The sequence below is a fragment of the Sinohyriopsis cumingii genome, chromosome 17, assembly GCF_028554795.1.
Source record: "Sinohyriopsis cumingii isolate HCF-2022 chromosome 17, ASM2855479v2, whole genome shotgun sequence".
Lineage (NCBI taxonomy): Eukaryota > Metazoa > Mollusca > Bivalvia > Unionida > Unionidae > Sinohyriopsis > Sinohyriopsis cumingii.
The window spans coordinates 22,745,036-22,765,724 of NC_142977.1; the positions used below are offsets into that span (position 1 = coordinate 22,745,036).

At 35.9% G+C, this 20,689-nt stretch overlaps 1 protein-coding gene across 1 annotated transcript; it reads left to right on the forward strand.

Annotated features, from left to right (window-relative positions):
- The first annotated feature begins 461 nt into the window (after positions 1-461).
- On the forward strand, positions 462-18,324 carry LOC149777923 (uncharacterized). The gene is made up of 4 exons (XM_089939032.1): positions 462-518; positions 5,120-5,659; positions 11,303-11,404; positions 16,451-18,324. The coding sequence occupies exons 1-4, from the start codon at positions 462-464 to the stop codon at positions 16,523-16,525; spliced, it is 774 nt and encodes a 257-aa protein (XP_089795158.1). The 3' UTR covers positions 16,526-18,324.
- The last annotated feature ends 2,365 nt before the right edge of the window (positions 18,325-20,689 follow it).

The window sequence follows — 20,689 nt, forward strand, 5'->3', positions numbered from 1 at the left end:
CCAAGTAAATATGGCGACAGGGTTATTAAAGAAACTCCTGTTTGTTTCGAAACGCCAACAAGATGACAGTGGTTAGGGCCCCTGGGCGACAATCAGGTTAGATTTTAAATCAATGAATGAAATGACTAAGTTTTGAACAATTTTTTAAAATCCTTGATGCATTGTGTTTTAAAAATCGATGGGTAGGTTCAACCAAACGGAATGGTGTGAGAATACTTTTAGAGCCAGTAATTACAACCTTGCTTAAGATCAAATGTATGATGTTGAAAATCTCATATTCACGGCTGTGCTGAAAATAGTTTCTAGCCTGACAGTGAGATTTCAGCTTCTAGTACAGTATATTTATTTATTTTTTTATTTAACTGATAAGCCCTTTGAAATATATCCAATTGTGGAACAGACACACAGAATAATCCGGAGAACGACTCTGCTCTGGCATTTGATAGCATCATATTCAATTAATGTGGAACCAGTCTAGTAATCTTCAGCTGCGTGTAGGTCGAACTGTTGTGATAGAGGTCAGAAAAATGTTATTACTCGAAGTATTAGTTTCAAACATTTGAGAAGTAAAATAAAAATTACGGATTTTTATTTGTGGTTAAGTTATGAGTTATAATATAAGACATGGAAAAACTTCACTTCATATTTCAAGGATGTTGAGGGGAAGTAACTCATCAAGGAAAGGAATATCAGCAAAGTATAACCTTGCCTTTGGCTTGATCTTGATTATACATCATAATGAATTGATTGATTATTATCTGGATTTACGTCGCGTGCGCCCAAAACGGCATGTGCGACGGGTTTATTCCCGCACAGCGGGATGCTAAATGTTCCTGGGGGAAGGAATTAGTGCCACATCCCACAGGCGTTTATGTGCTCAAGGAGCACTGCTACTTTAGCCGTTAGGTCGTAGGATTATGTGTCCCTAACGACCTGAATGAAGAGCTTTCATGAGTGTGAACCAGCACACACTCATGTTAACAAAGTGTTGATTTCAGTCCGTTATTGTCTGTACTAGGTGTCGACCCAAGCAGTATGTAACGCCCGTTGCGATGGGTCGCAACGATGACGTCACATCGGGACACCAAGCTTTATGCAGGTGGAAAATGTTCCACATCTCCGCCGTTAAACGATGTCCGAGAGAGGCAAGAGGGCAAGGAACTCGGCACTACCAAGAACGCCAGCCGGTACTTAGTCAAATTTAGTCTAGTTGTACTAATGAACAATAAAAGATGCCAATAATGTCTTAGCCACCTGTGCAATTTGGTCAAATCAAAATTTCCAGCATCCTAACAATCGGAAAAATTCTTGTACATAGTGTACGTTGTAGATGCCCATCAAATTTTTAATAACTAATATGTCTGAGCGACATATAAAAAGTTTGATCACTGTTAGATGATAAAAGGTTTGAAATTTAAAAGCGGTGCGGGTGGATTGAAGGATCAAGTTAGTGTACATAATAGTTTTATCAAAACGGCATACCAAGCCAAAATGGTTCCCTGGAAGTCCTTAGAAAGGCTTTTTAAGCAGAAGTTCCCCATTTTTCTTATGGTTCTTTACATTTCTCCAAAGTCCTTTTTCCTCTCTGGTCATTTTGGGGAAATGGTAGCGGTGTAGCATAGAAATGTAGTTAGCTGCTTCTACTAGCTACTGGACTGGGTAGTTCTTCTAAGCCTCTTCATAAAATTGTGTAAGGATTCTGACACCATAGTGCTTTATTTTTGCTTTATTTATGTTAGGTGTTTGATGTGCGTGTTGCACGCTTATTTGTGTCTGACTGAGGCAAGAGAACCATCTGCAGGCAGGAGTCCGCTCATTCCAGGGTACTGGTCTAAATGGATGTACTTGCACGAATTCTGAGTTTTGGTTCTTGTGTCCAAAATTGTTCTAAAGATGAGCTAGGTTGGATTGGGTGGAAAACTCGGTGCTGCTTGAGTGTTAGGTTGGATTGGATGGAAAACTCTGTGCTGCTTAAGTGTATCACAGTAGTAGGCCGTGTGTTGCTTTAATGTTAGTATGGTCTGTATCACAGTAGTAGGCCACAGTATTACCTTGGCTGACTTTCATGTTAGGGCTAGAATGAGAGCAGAGAATTTTAAAAAAAACAAAATTTTTGGTTGATTTTTAAGGATATATTTGGGATTTAAGAAGACGAGAACCTTTGCTGAGTATTCAGGTCCCTAGGTGCTTATTAAAAGCACCCATCTATTTACGTATATTATTAATCTGGTTTTAGAGAGTATTTGGGTGGGTTATGTCTGTTTTACAGATTGTTATTTTTGAGTTAGAGGGACACCCTTGCTGAGTACTCAGGTCCCCCAGGACATGTAAAGGGTGCCCATCTGTTAGTGGAAATTTATTTGTAAGTGAGGTCGGTTTGTTTATTTTGTTTTTAGGGTGTTTTATATTTTTTCTTTTAGCTTGGATGTGTCTAGTAATTTAAGTATGTTTTGGTAGGTCAGATTTATGTTGGGGTTGTTATTTTTAAGGAAACTGGGTAAGTGGTAGGGATCCAATTTTTGGGTGGGGCTTTTTGAAATTCCATTCTAGCTACCTGATATTTTGAGCAGCTATTGAATATATGTGGCAGGTCTTCAATGGTTTTGCAGTGATATCAATTGATATTAGCAGGCTTCAGCCTCTGCATCAGAAATTTATTTTTGAAAAAAATGTGTTAATTTTGAAAAGTTATAAATTTAGTTTTCCGAAGATACACATTATTCAGCAGTTATGATTTTAATATTTTTGGTAGGAAATTATATCCTGGACTCCTTGGTTTTGACGCACTTATGTACGTATTTTCACATTTTCAGAAATATACTCCTATCATTGTGATGCCACTCATTACTTTTTATAATCATTAGTTATTTTATCAAATTATTGATATATTCCAACATATTCTTGTCAAACAGATGACCCTCATGTCAGAAAGTTTGTTTATTATGTCACCCATTTTGACACACTTCACAATATTCTTGTGACACCTGTAAAAATAAGAAGTGCAAATAATCAGAGACAGAAGACATGTGTTAAGGTTTTATTTTTGTTTATTGTAATTCTTACTATTATCAAACACAACTATAAAAAAATAAATTAGTCAAAATAAATTATATATCAAGATTTGTCTAAAGCTGAAAATATGCTGATTTAAATTATAAAAATTTCATAAAATATTACATTAAGCTGTGTTTCATGTAAATTTCCTCAAGTTATAATAACAAAGAACCATCTCTGAACATCACTAATGAGGCATCCACATGTAAGACTGATAGTGTATTAAATGCCCAACTTCACCAGGATATCCATGGTGATGACGAGTCAATTGAAATTGAGTTGTCAAGCTTATTTTTATTTTATTATTATTATTATTATTATTATATGGAACCTTTGGTAATGTTTGATATTAACTGAATGATCTTGTTTTTTTCAAGTATCAAAAAGTAAGCAAGATGTTCTCGAAAGAGATAACTAAGTTAATGCCTGCTTTTCTCTATCTCTCTCTCTCTTTAGAGAATGCTTGCAGGAGTCATGGTCAGTAAACCATGCCCACGGTATTGAGATCACAGCCACTCTGTGGTGGTCATCAGTGTGACTTTGATAGAAAGTGTGGTATGCAGTGCTTTTTTCAGTGAGATGCCATGGCAATTCCACCAGGACATGTGGAAAGATGGTGGGTGGGGTTTTCTTAATCCTCTCCTCTGTCTTTCCACTCCCACTGCAAAGCTTATGAAATTGAAAATCATGTGAGCTATCTGATTGATTAGAGGTGGAACATTGTGACTTGGACTATTCAGAGCCATTCTTCTGCATGTCAGAACAAAGGTCTAGTGATGGACCTCTATGTCAGCAGCATATTTTGCACATACAAATAAATTTATAAATGCATTAAGAATCTTTCTTAATACATTCAAATTATGTAGAACTATTTATTTTTAGGCATTTAGACCAAAGTTGTCAGTATGTTACTCCTGCCATAAGACAATTCATGTTGAAAGTTGGTGCATTCTGTTGCTGTATATTATGCAGTCATTCAAGTTCAGGATCTGGTGAACTAGTGGATAGAGTGTCGGCCTTGGATGTTGGAGGTCGTGGGTGCAAACCCTGGCCAAGTGATACCAAAGACTTCATAAAATGGTACTATCAGCTTCCTTGTTAGGCACTCAGCATTAAGAGGTTAGTGTTAGGACTGGTTGGCCTGGTGTCAGGAAAATGTGACTGGGTGGGACATCGTGCTACATGTGTGCGGCATATTAACCCAGTGCTAGGCATCACTATAAACTGCCACACTGCAGACATCGTAGCGATATGACTAATTTTTTTTAAAATAAGGGTTAAAAATCCAAATCACACAAGTTCCGGATGTTCAGTACACACTTGTTAAAATAGTTCTGGATCACTGTGAGGACACCCACTCCAACAGAGCCATGTGATCAAGTTTAATCTTGCTCACTAAGCCATATGATGCACTCTGAAAGGCATGATTAACATCTTGACGATTAAGAGAAAGATTGAAAACATAAGTTTGTGTTTTGCAATTTTCATAAATATTTTTTAATACAGAATTGATTAAAAATGAGGGATAAAATACCTGATCAAACCAACACTACTTACATTTAAGAGGATCGACTCGTTCATTCATCCAAAAATGTATGTTCTGTTTTTGCATAAGGAATGCCTTCCATTTCCAGATTAAATGTACTGGTTGTATTTTTATTTTTAAAAATAAAATATATTTGCTTTATTTCACTGCAGACATTACTTTATACAAGTCCTATATCAAACATAGTGGGGATGAGTTAAGCTTCATTTGAGAACTAGTTAGACTTATTATGTTGTTTCTCTGCAAGTTATAAGAAAACATCAAATGAGGGAGAAAAAAGTGGATGTTTAATAGATAATATGAGGGTCAGTTCTCTACTATATTTTTGCTGCCTATTTTACTTTGAGTTCATTCATTTTACTTCTTTCATTCAGATTAAGTTCAGCAGTGTCATGATAGCAAATTTAAAGTTGAACTTTGTTGATAATGTTAGTAAATTTGTTGTTGCTTTTAGATGATTGTGTCAGATTGACACTCTGTGTTTATTTTTTTAAATCTTTTTTCTATGTTTTATTTCAGTCACATTCCAGAAAAGTGATGATAATCAATGCATTAGCAGCATGGCAGCAATGTGATCGCCTGCACAGATTACTACTATCAAAGAATGATTATTTACATATGTGTGTCAACATCAACATGGCCAGGCAAAGTCCAAATACATTGGATGAATTTTCAAGTCATTTTTTGTGGACATCAAGAACCATGCAGTCTGATACTTCAAATTTAAGCCTATCTGTGGATTGTAATAAATCAAAGAACAGCATAAAGCCTATGCCTTATTCTAAAAAAAAATTTCACGGATATTTCAACTTTGTGAAACAAGTTCCTGTTCAGTCTTTCAATCAAATGTATATATTAGCAAAACATTTTAACATAAAAACATATGTGCCATTTCCAGTAGTGTTGTCAAAAAATAGAACTCGAGGATTTCAAACACATGGGAGGCAACTCTGGCAATCAGCCCTAAATGAGACAGATTCATGGGAGTCACTTGTACAGTATGACAAATTATCTCCCTTGGAAATGATAATTCATGAAAAGCATTTAACAGCTGTAAAGGTAATTATTCTATCACTTTGATAGTTTTCTTCACATTATTATTGACATTTTTTGAAGGTACATCTTTTAGAGATCCTAAAAGGGCTGCCCTTGCCAGACATGACCAACATATGAGCTCAAACTACCATTTACGAACTTATACAGCTGATAGTGGATATTAGTTATAGTTACCCTGTGCAGTTGTTTGGTCACTACATTTTCCAGTAATTTTAATTACTGTGTAGACTCAAAGCACAAAATAACAGATGTATGAAAGTTTCTTGTCTCTGCTTGTAAAAACCATATAAATTATGATTGCCCCAGTGTCTGTACTTCACATGCCAACTACATCAGTCACTTACACCAGGGGTCAGACTAGACTTGAAATTTTGGGAATAATGACATCTCTTTTTGGACAAATTAGGGATATGAGGGAGCAGGGTGCAAAGCAAAAAACACAGTAAGAAAATCGCTAACCAGCATTTCAGATTTTACTCTTAGGTTTATCATTCAGCTAACAATATTCTCAGTGTTTTGCATAAATTCATACATAGAATCATGAAGAATACTGTTGATGAATAAGTCATCTCTTATCTTCGCTATAGAAATATGAACTATAAATGCATATCTTGATCAAACGTTTGCCTTATAGATGATGGAGAAATAAGAGAAGCAAATATCAAGTAGAACATCACAAAATTATATTATATTAGGAGATAGGTGTGGAGTGCCAAATATAACCATTTTCAAAAAAAAACAAATCACTTTCCAAGAGTTATTGTCAGTAATTCTGGCTAAAAATAGGGGTCTCATGTTCTAATTTTCTCAGTGTGGCTTATTTAATATAAAAGGTAGAAAACACTCTGTGATCACACTTTGTATTTGAATGCACATTATTTTTGTAATTCTGTCCAAAAATTATCATTTGTTTTAGTTTTTCATAGTCATTCGATGTCCATATTGTAATAGGTGTAGCATTAGTAATTTCAGTTTCTTAAATTTCCTCAACAACTTGCCACATATATTTTCCTACACTGTAATCATTACCTTACTCACTTGTTCCAATGATGCATCACCTCCATGTGTTAACTACTAGGGTCAGTTTTACTGGCAGCCGTTTTGTTTTGGTCATACCTTTAAATGCAAATGATGCAATTGAAATTTAAAATAACAATGGCTATGGGGTTTTCAGGTATGGAAGATTAAAAAAAAAGTATATTAATAACAGAAAACCTCCATTATCATTGAATTGAGCTAATAACCACATAGGCTTTTACATCCTGTATACAGTTGTACTGTTATATCTAGAATTATGGAACTGGCAAGGAGAAGCATCTTTATAGCTACTACACCCTCATCATAGGTTGCTGTGACCCGTATTTTACTCTTCACTGTCTGGTTAAATTTTATGTTTTAACTTCTTGGTTGAATCGTTAAACTAGATGATTGAATATCTCTCAGTCAATACACATTCCTATAAGAAGGTTACTGTGTCCTACCTTTCACATTTTACTGGCTTAAATCAAGTTTTTGATTTTATCCCATTACCCAGTTTTTGGCATGGTGTGTACATACTATCCTATTAAAAATAATGAAACTTGGTAAGGAGATGCTTCTTCATGAGCACTACACCCCATTGCAGAAGTAGGTAATTATGACCCATATTTTATGCTTCACTGGCTTTGGTTAAATTTGTGTATTGATGTTCATTTCTCAGGCACTCCTCATGCTAGAATCATGAAATTGCTATGTATCTGTATTTAGTACATCGGTACCAACCCTTATTATGAAATTGGCATATTGTTACCGATATTTCGCCGTTTACTGACTTTGTGAATTTAACTCATGACCTCACTAGTTTTAGGCACACTTTATTCTTGCCAGATTCGTGAAATTTAGTCAGGAGATGGAGCTTGATAAGTATTACAACATTTTGGCAAAAATAGGCCTCTGTCACCTTTATTAAGTGCTTAAGCGTTTGTTGAAATGAAAGACAATTTATTAGGTACTGTTTATATTAGAGTCATGAGACATAATAATGTGGTATATCTTTGTTAGTACCACACCCTAACACCAAAAAAAGTTAACTGGTTAACTGTTAGAGTTTATCATGACCACATAGATTTGTCAATGCTATGTGCATTGTAGTTTTCATAGCATGCCCTTTCTGATCAACACAACTGAAAGTAGGAATAAATATGCTTATTTATTGATGAACTTTCCATATTAATGACTATGTATTTTGCGACAAGTTAAGCTCAACAAGCTTATCTGTGTAGGTGAGAATACACTGCCTTCTTGCAATTTGCTGCCTTCATCCATATAGTTGGAATAGTTAGACCAGATGCAAACCCCAGAAGATACTTTGGTGCACATGAGGTCCATTAATCTCTGCAACAAACATGTTTACTGCATGATCAACAGCCAATGACTAGATCATCTTTGGCTTCCTCTGGATGCCTTATGTTTTATGATGAGAGCAATCACTTTTATGAACAAATCTAATAGTACATCCAGGTCTACATTAATAAGTTCTCACAACATGTGCTATAATAGTATTTATGTCTTTCCAAAGCTGTACATTAGAAAGAGGTTGTATGCAGTGAGTACACTCATAGAATCTGGTCATGGAACAATCCACAACAGAAATGACAAGTATCATAGGGTATTTGACGTACACATAATTTTATTTCATAAATGTATATTTGCCAACTATAAATAACATATGGAATGTTCTGTTTATAAGGCAGAATGTATTAACTTATGTCCATATGTTACGAGTTTTGTTTCCACACAGTAAGTTGAGTTGTACAGTTACTGAACTTTATGGATGACTTGCGCTTGAGGTAAAGAAGAACACTATAAATTTGGGGGTAAAAAAATCTCAGAGATCATGGTTACTGTGACTGAAAAAAGAAAAAAGTTTATACACAAAAGCTTGAGTGCTCCACCACTTATAGTTTGCAAACTTTGTGGATGGCTTGCTCTTGGGTAAGGTACATGCTATTGATTTTGCTGTCAAGTGTCAAGGTCACTTTGACTCTAAGAGGAAAATAGTTTCCACACAGTGAATTGCATTCTCTTCCATTAACAGTTACCAGACTTTATCAGTGACATGCACCTGGGACAAGGACGAAATAATCTTTTGAATTAAGATCAAAGGTCAAGGTCACTAGTCAAAAGAAGAAATTGGTTTTCACACAGTAACATTAGTTCTTCATCACAGACAAGGAGCAAACTTTGTGGATGGCTTGCGCTTTGGGTCAAGGAGAAACCAATTGATCTTGGAGTCATAAGATCAAAGTCACTGACTAAAAGAAGAAAAACAGTTTCTGCACAGACAGTAGTTCTATATCATAAATCTAGAATAAAAACGATCACTTGGGTGAAAAGAAACCTGGCAGTTTGGGGAAAAAAAAGGCAAAGCATCAAGTCCACCATGATGAAAAGAGGAAATGGTCTCGTTGAACAATGGATTAGAAAGAAAGCCTATCCATTTGGGGGTCAAAAAAGTCAACTGTCAAGGTCACTGCATAATAACTTTAGTTCTATACCATGCACTTGAAAAAAAAAGTTTGTGGAGGTCTTGATCTTAAGGAATGTAGAAAGATTGTTGACTTGGGGATCAAAATGACAAAGGTCACAGAGATTGTGATGCTAGAAGAAAATTATTTTTCAGAAAAACGTTTGTTCTGGAGAAAGTTCTTTGACCCAGTTTTGTGGATGACTTGTGCTTAGGGTAATAAATAAACCTATAGATTCTGGGGTCAAGAGATTGGAAGTTATGGTAAATCTAATCAGAAAATAATGGTTTCTGCAAATCAAGTTGCATTCAAGACCACATGCCTAACTAGTAGTTACACAGAGGAGTATTAAACAGCAGCCATATAATGTACCATTTATGGTACTCTTGTTAAATTTTGTTTGATCATTGCTACTTTATTTCTCTTAATTTTAGTTCTCTGCTAATGAGAACCAGTTGTAATGTGGTTTTATAATTGTGTTTTTATGCACTTTCATGACATAGCTTATGATAGATCCTTGATCACGACAAAATATACTTTGATCTAAGGCAACCATTTTTAAGGCTAGATCAGCATGATTTTATCACAAGAACATTGCAAAAAAGAAATATTTCTTATTTTAATGTTGCCACTGACATCTCTTCAGGATAAGTAGCCGTTATGAGATTTGTAAAAATTTTTAGGTCAATTACATCATTTCCATTTGGGTTCATATAAGTACAGTGAGAAATAATTTAGTTAAAACCTTAGTAGTAGCAATTTTGACAAGATTTCCAAGGCAGACCTGCTTGATGTCTGATCAGTACGAGTTTTACATTGGACAAACTAGCAATGTCTTTTACTAAAAATCCCATATGTATGAGACCATCTCTTCATCAGAAGTAGAAGACCCCAAGTGGCCACGTGTTCACCATACCAGATTACAGTACTCACACATCTCACAAATCTGCAAGATCAGACCTCAGCTCACCCAGTGTGGGTATTTGAGAAAGCTTGCCAGTAGTTTCCTGTAGGTAGTTGGTTCTTCCTTGAACAAATATACTGGCTGTCATGTATAGCCTATCATTTATTGAAAAATGGCATTAAACCCAACAAAAACAACCAGTCATCAGAAGTGGGTCAAGCAGATATTTACACAAAATTTAGTTAAGGCAAACTGAATGAAAGAAGTCTTTTGTTGAAAACCCCATGTCACTGAGATATATCGCACAAGAATAAATGACTTTAACAAGATTTTCCAAATACCAGTTGGAGCTGAACAGCAGTTTTCTTTTGAATCAAATCTTAATTTCACCCCATGTCAGCATGACCGTCTGTTTAGCTGGATTGGCAAAAACAAGATTTCCAAGATGGTTGCATTATATGCATATTTTTTACCATTTATATTTAGGACTAGCTACAGTTTATAGGACGTCTTTTAGTGAAAATCTGTCAGTTCAGTCATACTTTCAGGAGGAGTAGTGATAAGATTTTAAAGCTGGTCACCTTGGATGTCCAAGGGCATGTCCAGGAAGCACCATTTTGAGTATCAATTAATCAATAAAAAGTTTATATTAAGCTCTGCTGGGTCATTCTATGTCACCAAAAAGAAAGTATTATGTTTGTATAGGCATACCAAACATCTTTAAAGAATTTGACTCATTTGTTAGGAAATGTTTGATACAGTATTGTGAAGACTTAGTCCTGCAGCTCAGTTCATGTTACTGCTCTGGTGGCCTAAGTGGTTAGAGTGGCTGCCTCAGATGCTGGAGGTTATGAGTTTGAACCTGCCTAAGTCATGCCAAAGACTTGTAAAAATAAAATGGTACTTGCAGCTGCCTCACTTTGTGCTCAGCATTAAGAGGTTAGTGTTAGGAGTGGTTGGTCTGGTGTCTGGATAATTTGACTGAGCGAGACATGATGCTTCATGTCTATGGCATGATGCCCCAGTGCTAGACATTACTACAAACTGCCACACTGCAGAAATTGTAGCGATTTGACTAAAATTATTCAAGCAATGTTAAAAATCTAAATTAGACACATAGTTCATGTTATATTTACTGGCAGTGTACACAAGTTTCTCAATCAACCTTAATGTGCTTAATTTAATGTTTGTATTGATCATCCAGATTTGCATTTTTGTTTTCTTTTTGTGTTGAAGGCTGGAAAACTGTTCTATATGGACCCAGCTACAGGTTACCAAGTTATGACCAGACTTGCACATATGAACAGGGGCAGATGCTGTGGAAATGCTTGTCGACATGTAGGTATACCAAGAAAATACCACCATTTTTTTCTTCTCTCTTTTAAGAATTTTTTTTGCTCAAGAATCATTAAAATTCTACCTTGTGCTTAACAATATATGCACTTTTTTTTAAATATATTCCATATTTTGTATACTGTATTTATATGTAACTACAGTAGTCCCCCTCTTGAACGGCCCCCCTGACCAGCGGCCACCCGCTCCTTACGGCCAGGATCCGTTGGCACCGACGAGTTTGTGTTCAAAAGTACCCCTCGCGAAAGGCCACCCGGCTAACGCGACCAGCGGCCAGCATATTAATGCAACATCGTAAAATTTACCCCTCACAAGCGGCCGCATTTTATTTGAATACGTATCCAGAACCAGTATTGTATTCATAACGTGTGTTAAGTAATCCGATTTCTGTTTCCCAATGTCAGGTTTTCGTTACTGAAAGAAGTGTTGAGTAAAGTACATTTACCACTAAGGTTAATATTGTATCATTTGCGCCTCACGAGAAGCCAAATTTATTCCATAAAAACCGAGAAAGACTCAAATTTTAATCCATACAAAAGGGTACGTACATGTAATCCAATTAGCCTGACTGCTGTGTTATCATAAGATGTCCGGTTTAGTCACTCTGATAATTGTTAAGAATACAATTATCGAACAGTAGTAACAGCTGAGAAGTGGCAGTATCGATGTACAATACCCAAGTCAGCAGGAAAATGGTTTAATAACCTTTATGGCTTCCCTTAGTAAGATGTTGAGCTTGTTCACTTTGGAAATCAGTGGCTGTTACTACTGACAATAATTGTCAAAATTACGAATCCTAGCGGCCGCGAGGTCAAATCTGCGTGATGTTATTGGTACATATCGAAGCCGTTTTGGCTTCTCTCACCTAGTTTCAAGAAATGTATAAAAACAATAGGGTACCAGACTGCGACTAACAAATCACGTGACAAGATCACTTTCTTTAAAAACACGGCAATTTGTTTAGATGAATACAAAATTGTTTTATCAGTATTATAGTTGGCAACATGAATAACTTAATGCAAAAAGATCAACATGTCATCGTGGAAAATAAAGAACTCTCAGTTTAGAGGAGAACGTGAAAGTATTTCAACTGACCGGGGGGGGGGGGGGGGTGGCGCGCGTCGAGGATCCTTGCAGAAAACTAACGTCGGGAAGACTCAGATAAACAATATCGTGAAAGATAATGAAACAATTCTGCAGAAGTGGAAAGGTGAAAGGGACGGAGAAAGGAAGATTGTTTGAGCCAGGAGACGCTTGTATCCTGATTTGAAAGACAAGAAAAAGCAAAAAATTTCTCAGTTGAACTGGGATATGACGACTTTACCGCAAGTAACGGATGGTTGCACAGATTTCAAGTGCGACACAATATGAAGTGTTCTGTCATTAGCGGCGAATCAGCTGATGTTAATAATGAAGTTGTCGAAGATTGGAACAATAGACTAAACTATATATGCAGGGGATATGACAGCAAGGATATTTTTAATGTGATGAGACTGGTTTGTTTTTTAGACTGTTTCCAACAAAGTGACGTGATGTGAACTGTAACATAATTAAAAAGACAGTTTTAAAACTGTATCAATGGTTATTCATAGCATTCATTTGCAAATGATGACAAAGTTTGTTTTACATTTATTTCACATCATGCATGTTATTTTTTAATTAAAATATTAAATATTTAAAATTAAATGTACTTGTGACTTTTTTCATATGTATTTACTATTCGCATTTGTCATCCCCCTCTAGAAAGGCCACCAGCATTATAAGGCCACTTCCCTGCTGCATTAGGGGTGGCCTTATAAGAGGGGGACTACTGTACATGCAATGTATGGAGACCCTTCCACAAGGTTTTATTTGTATGACTGTTGCAGTCTAGTAAATATTATGAAATTTAAACTCTGCAGGGATTGAAACTATTTTGTTATCAAAAATCAGATATTTGGGTTTAGTCAGTCATAATTATATAAAAAAAATTGAACACTGCAAAAATGTTATCGGTTGAGATGGGTCAATATAATAAGATTACCATAAAAAAAATATTTTTAAAATTGTTTTGAAGAAAAATGCTTACTCAGCAGATTGTTAAACTGCACAACACCCATATTCTTCAGTGCAAGTGCATGGTACATTAGGGACCAGCTTGTTGAAGTTAGCAACAAGGGCTGTTGTAATCACAGCAACTCATCATTCCATCTCTCACAGCTTTGTTATCTATAATGGAACTTTACGAAATATAATTGGATTTTAGCTAAATTTTGTTGTGCAGGGTTTTGCCTAACTCACTGTTTAGCTGATTCGGCCCCGATCCTGTCTGTAGGCGTGATGAGGCTGTACCGTACTTCAAAGCTCTGCAGCATCAAGGCCATTTAAGATACACCGATGTGGGTGGTATTAAAAGAAAGCAGACAGATATAGCTCTAAAATGATATCAAATAATCTGGAAGTTCTAGTTGCACTACAAAATACAGAAAGAAAAACCTCATTTTTTGGACCCGTTTTTTTTTCCACCCAAAATTCGCTCAAGATCAGAATGCGGTTTTGGGTCCAGATTTTAGACCTTTTGGCCACAGATCTAAGACATACCAGTCTTAACTGCACACAGACAGGTGAACCTTTGCAAAAACTAGGATAAGGTGGGCATTTGGAATAAATTGCAGTCTCCATACAAAAATGATGGGTCCATTAAGCAAAAAAAACCAAAAAAACAACTTTTACCCTTCTGCTCATGCGCAAGCAAAATAACCAATGGAAAATGATGTTTCGAATACAACTAGGCATTATTCTCATGGAAAATCTGTTGAAAACCGCTGTATTACCATGTATTCAGAAATAGCCCCCCAAATGTCTTTCCTACGCACATTTCAGGCAAAAACGACAAAAACCTCTGGGGTCGAATGAGTTAATGGGTGAATTTTTGTGACATCACTAAATCGGAATATTACTTATTTATTTCATCATTTGTCAATCAGTATTGCACATAAGTTACAAAAAGAGCCATTCTTGACAATTTCTAAGAAATTTCCATAAACTTGATTAACCGATTTGGCCCCGATCCCGTCTATAGGCGTGATGAGGCTGTACCCTACTTCAAAGCTCTGCAGCATCAAGGCCATTTAAGATACACCAACGTGGGTGGTATTAAAAGAAAGCAGACAGATATAGCTCTAAAATGATATCAAATAATCTGGAAGTTCTAGTTGCACTACAAAATACAGAGAGAAAAACCTCATTCTTTGGACCCGGTTTTTTTCCACCCAAAATTCGCTCGAGATCGGAATGCGGTTTTGGGTCCGGATTTTAGACCTTTTGGCTGCAGATCTAAGACATACCAGTCTTAACTGCATGCAGACAGGTGAACCTTTTCAAAAACTAGGATAAGGTGGGCATTTGGAATAAATTGCGGTCTCCATACAAAAATGATGGGTCCATTAAGCAAAAAAAACAAAAAAACAACTTTTACCCTTCTGCTCATGCACAAGCAAAATAACCAATGGAAAATAATGTTTCGAGTACAACTAGGCATTATTCTCATGGAAAATCTGTTGAAAACCGCTGTATTACCATGTATTCAGAAATAACCCCCCAAATGTATTTTCTACGCACATTTCAGGCAAAAACGACAAAAACCTCTGGGACCGAATGAGTTAATGCACAGCAACTGGATATTTCTACTGTATTGTTGTTGTTCTTATCTTGTTTATCCTTATATGTTCATAGTTGCCAACCCTCACTGATTTGGTGTGAATTTCACGACTTTTTCAGCGATTCACGGATTCACGCCATAAGCCAAAAATTCACGAATTTTCCAATCCTCAATTATTTTAAATCTCTAATAAAGTAACCAATTTCCCGTTAAGCGATAGTTGTGATATTCGCAGTTGCCGAAACGGTCCGGTACTGATGGTCACGATATTAGTAGATCTACAGCCGATTAGTACATTTGGCCCGGTAGCAAGCGTTTTAGCCTATTTTAATCTATATGTATAAGAGTAGTTTTACAAATGCTTTTGAGAGAAACTGGGACCTAACCGGAAATTTGCTCCGCGCATGCGTCAAAACACTGATTTGAGTTACTGTTCAGCATCGCATGTAAGATCTTGAAAATGTCTTCACCACCAAGGAAAAAGAAATGTATTACTCAAAAAGTGAAGTTTAATTTGGAATATATCAAAAATTGGCCGTGCATTCTGCCATTAAACATTGATATTCATTCATGCTTTTTGCACTCGGTGTGCTATCGCAGAGACAATGTGAGGAAGAATGTCGTTTGCAAAAAACACATAGAAGTTGGGAAAATTAAGAATTCGCAGATTTCAGCTCTGGAATATTTTAAACCATTGGTGGAAGACCTGCAGGCTACCAACGCTGAAGCATTATTTGTGAGTTTTCTTGTTGAACACAATCTACCTTTATCAGCTGGAGACCATGCTAAACATTTGTTCTGACAAATGTTCCCAGACTCGAAAATCGCTTCCAAATTTTCCTGTGGAAGAACCAGAAATGCTGCAGCTCCTGTGCATTCCTCACAGCAACAGTGACAGCAAAAGAGTATTTTCTTTAGTGAGGAAAAATAAGACAGACTTTAGAGCCTCCTTAGCTGCAGAAAATTTGTCAGCAATTTTAGTCCCCAAGATCACCTAGCAGGCAAGAAGTTGGAACTGTTTAGAAAACAAATTTACGATCAAGCAGTTGAGGAAGTTCAAGTCTGCCACAGTATCATGTCTTGATAAATAAATATTTCTGCATATATGTAGTGTTTTATTTTATTTTGCGAACTTGATATAGTATTGACGGTCGGAGTGGTCAGAGTGGATGGATTTACTGTCATTGTATTTTTGACGAATTCATGTCCAAATTCACAAATATTTATCCCTATTTTCACTAATTGTGAGCCTGGAAGGTTGGCAGCTATATATGTTGGATACTGCTGATTAACTGTGTTTTAAAATGTTGTTAATTTACCTATCACATGTAAACAAACGTGTTTGAAAATGAAGTTCAACATCATTTTTATGTTATTTATTTTTATTTCAGTGTCCATATGGTCATGCTAACGTAGATCCTGCAAGAAAAGTACAGATGAGATTTAATTCTGCTTTCTATACATAAGAAGATATTAAGAGGTCAAAACAAAAATCTCTTATTTATTTAATGTATTTATTTTTTCTTTTGTCCTGACAGATAACCATACTCTTTAATTTAATGTTCTTGTAAACTGACTAATAGATTGTTATTTCTAGTTTTATAATTAGGTGGAATTAATTTTACCTGAATTGAAGAAAAACACCAGAACTTTGACATCGTAAAACATTACACATATGACCCACCATCAATGAATCACTTCATGGACAAATATCCTGAAATCAGTCTTGTCCATGAAGTGTGAGTTGCATATTAGTTGTAGTGGTAATACTGATGACCATAAAAATGAAGCCATAATACTTTGAATAAATAAAGCAAGGGAATTATGTACAGCGTATGCCACAAAATGAGTTGTGAAAAAAAGAATAACTTTTACTTTATCTCTCTTTACTGCAGTAACTATCCCATGATATCTTATTTGTAATGTTGGCATTAGTGAAATAAACATTATGGTCTTGACATTATCTGTTAGTAAGATTCAGTTTGTGGTTAGGATATTTTCTATTTTTGCTGTAATTATTGGTTGCTGTAATTGTTTTTCAGAACCAAAAATGTGAAAATGACACCCACATGCTTAAAATTGAGATTATGTTTGGTCGGAAATGGTCAGCTATCATGATGTGTGTCTAAATTGAGGTTGTTTGAAAGTTTTGTTGTATGCTTTAGCAACAGCCATATTTTGATGGTGGATAGACGTATCCAAATCTGAAAGAACTTTCAGTATATGGTGTCAAATTTGATTATAATTGTGTTCAAAGGTTGTTTGGGTTTTGATTTTTAGATGTTATTTATATTTATTTCTTTATTACAGCAGCTATATTTGATTGCAGATCAAAATGATCTGTTTAATTCTGAGAATCTTTTTAATGTGCTGTGTTTTGCCCAATTTATATTCATAGTTTAAACTTTATGCAGCAGACTTAAAAAGTAAGCTTTCCATGTCCACCTGTGATACTAGGCTTTGTTATTGGTCCCTGAGTTTGGTAAAATATGTGGTCATCATTGTCTATGATACTGGGCTTGTTATTGATCCCAGAGTTTGGTAAAATATTTGGCCATCACTGTCTATGATACTGGGCTTTGTTATTGGTCCCTGAGTTTGGTAAAATATGTGTTCATCATTGTCTAGGATACTAGGCTTTGTTATTGGTCCCAGAGTTTGGTAAAATATGTGGTCATCATTGTCTAGGATACATGTACTGGGCTTGTTATTGGTAACAGAGTTTGGTAAAATATGTGCTCATCACTGTCTATGATACTGGGCTTTGTTATTGGTCCCTGAGTTTGGTAAAATATGTGGTCATCATTGTCTATGATACATGTACTGGGCTTGTTATTGGTAACAGAGTTTGGTAAAATATGTGCTCATCACTGTCTATGATACTGGGCTTTGTTATTGGTTCCCGAGTTTCGTCAAATTTATGGTCATCATTGTCTATGATACTGGCTTTGTTATTGGTCCCTGAGTTTGGTAAAATATGTGTTCATCATTGTCTATGATACTAGGCTTTGTTATTGGTCCCTGAGTTTGGTAAAATATGTGGCCATCATTTTCTGGGTTGCTGAGCTTTGTCCTTGGTTCATGAAACATGCAGCTATGATTGCATTTGCCTTTTTGAAAAATCCCACACACAGCTAACGTATATGCCATGTTCTGGACAGTTGTATCATTATGCAAAAGTGTAATTAAAAGATGCTTTTATATATCTGTGTTTTTTAGCAGAGTATATTATGCTGTTACATTAAATAAATTTTCCTTTTCTGCATCAGAGCTTCTTTTTTATAGCAGGTACCTTCAAAAACTTGCCTTTGGCACAGAAGCCTATTGATTTTGAGGTTAAAGGTTGAGGATCCCTGAGACTGTTGGAAGGAAAATGGTTTCTGCACAATAACATTAATTCTACATCATTTACATGGAATTAACTTTTTGGATAGCTTACACTTCGAGTAAGAAATATGCCTCGTGATTTTGGGGTCAAGAGTCAAAATCATTGTAACTGTAACTGATGGGAGGAAGATGGCATTTAGCACAAAAACATTAGTTCTAAATCAGAGACATGAACCAAACTTTGTGAATAGCATATACTTTGGATAATGTGAAGCCTATTCATATTTGAGACCAAAAGATCCAAAATTAAGATGAATATAACTGAAAGAAGGATAAGGTCAAGTTAATATGTGGAAATGTTTTGCATTCTTTCAGACTGACCTTTGACTTTTCATGTTTGAAATTGATGGGTTCTTCCTGACTCCAAGTGCATGCCATACACAAAGTTTCGTAACTGTTGATGGTGGAGAACTCTAGTTTTCTAGGGAAGCCATTTTTCTTCTTTCAGTCATAGGGACATTGAAATTTGTGCTTTTCATCATGAAATTGACAAGGTACTTCCAAACCACATATTGCAGACCATCTACTAGCTGTAGATTGTGAACAAACTTTTTATTGTTTTTCTTAGCGAAATTTTGTACCAGACAAAAATATGCTGAATACTGATGAGCTGTATAAATCGAAGGTTTGGGATGTCATCTGTAACCAGGAAAATCATGCTTGAATTGAGGCTTTATGACTCGTATAATACGATGGTTTCTGTACAGTAACTGGAAATATACATTACAGACTTGGAGTAAACTTTTGGGGAGTGCTTGCACTTGAAGTAAGGAAAAAGACTATTGGGATCAAAATGTCAAGGTCACTGACAGTATGAAGAAACATGATTTCTGCATAAAAGAGGTTAGTTCAAGACCGTGTACCTCAACCAAGGTTTATGGTTGGCTTGCATTTAAGGTACAGAAGAGGTCTATTGATTTTGGGCTAGAAATGCAAAGTTTAAGGCCATTGAGGGTCACAAAATGATGATGTTTGTAGAATATTTTGTTGTTTTAAATTAAATTACTAGATCAAATAGTTTATGGCTTGCAGTAGATTCTTGGGTATAGAGGTCAGAGATGGTAAGTCTGATACGAAATAATTCTTTCTGCACAGTAACGTTCAAGGCTGCATACTGTGACCAAAGGCCAAGGCCATTGAGACCCATTGGTCAAAAATCTCTAGAATTAACCAATGCCTACATGTTTCTACATGGAGTACTCTTGAACATAGGGTGGATGTATAATGTGCCACTCTTAGTACTCTTGATATTTAGTTGGGAGTAGACTATTGTTTAAAATAATTACTTTCATATTAAATTGATTTTGAATAGTTCATCAAATGTATGGACGACAAAACTTTTGAAAGGTCAAACCCTTATATGAATCAAACAAATCTAACAAATGTGTCTATCTGCAACGTTTTAAAAAGTGGGAATTAATTAAGAATTCCATGGGTTCTGTGATTTTCAGTACTTGGACTTCCATAAGGCAGCTGAGCTTATTTTATCATCACCTTCGCAGCTTCTCAATCTTTTACCTTTTGTCCTGGTAGCTTGATGACATCATCCCATTCAATCAGGTAGTCTTATCTCCAGTTGTGTTCTATAATGCAGTTCCATTGTGAATGCATTTTTCTTAAGAAATGAATTATTTTTGTAGGATTAAAAAATTCATGATGCTTGAAAACCAATTACTGTCTGAGCAGCCATAGAATGTTAGTATCATATAGCCCATAATCAGTTTTCAAGCTTCATGATTCTTATACAGTATGAAGTTGAATTCTTTTACAGTAAACTCCTGATTTATGCATATTTGACTTGCTTGTGTCTTGTGTTTACATTAATATTAACACCCAAACAGAAAAATATAACCCTGAGGCACATGTCTTGCATAAAACACACAGCATGGGTTTCCCAGATAGAAGCTGCTATTTGTTTTATAGGGTTTAATGCCATTTTTCAGCACAAGATAAGCTATACATGGCAGCCAGTGTTAATGGTGGAGGAAGAGCCCAGGAAAATGCCGGAAAGAACCACTGACCTACGTCAAGCTACCAGCAAGCTTTCTCACATATCCACATTGGCCGAGCCTGAGGCTCAAACCCACGCAGACAGGTGAGATGGTAGTGATCCGTGACGGAGAGTGCTTTAGACCATTCGGCCACTCGGGGACCCTTGTTTTATGTCTTTGATAGGAATGAAAATTCAGCTCCCAGTTGATAGATGGATTCGGGTTGAACTTAGCATACACAGAGTTTCTCAG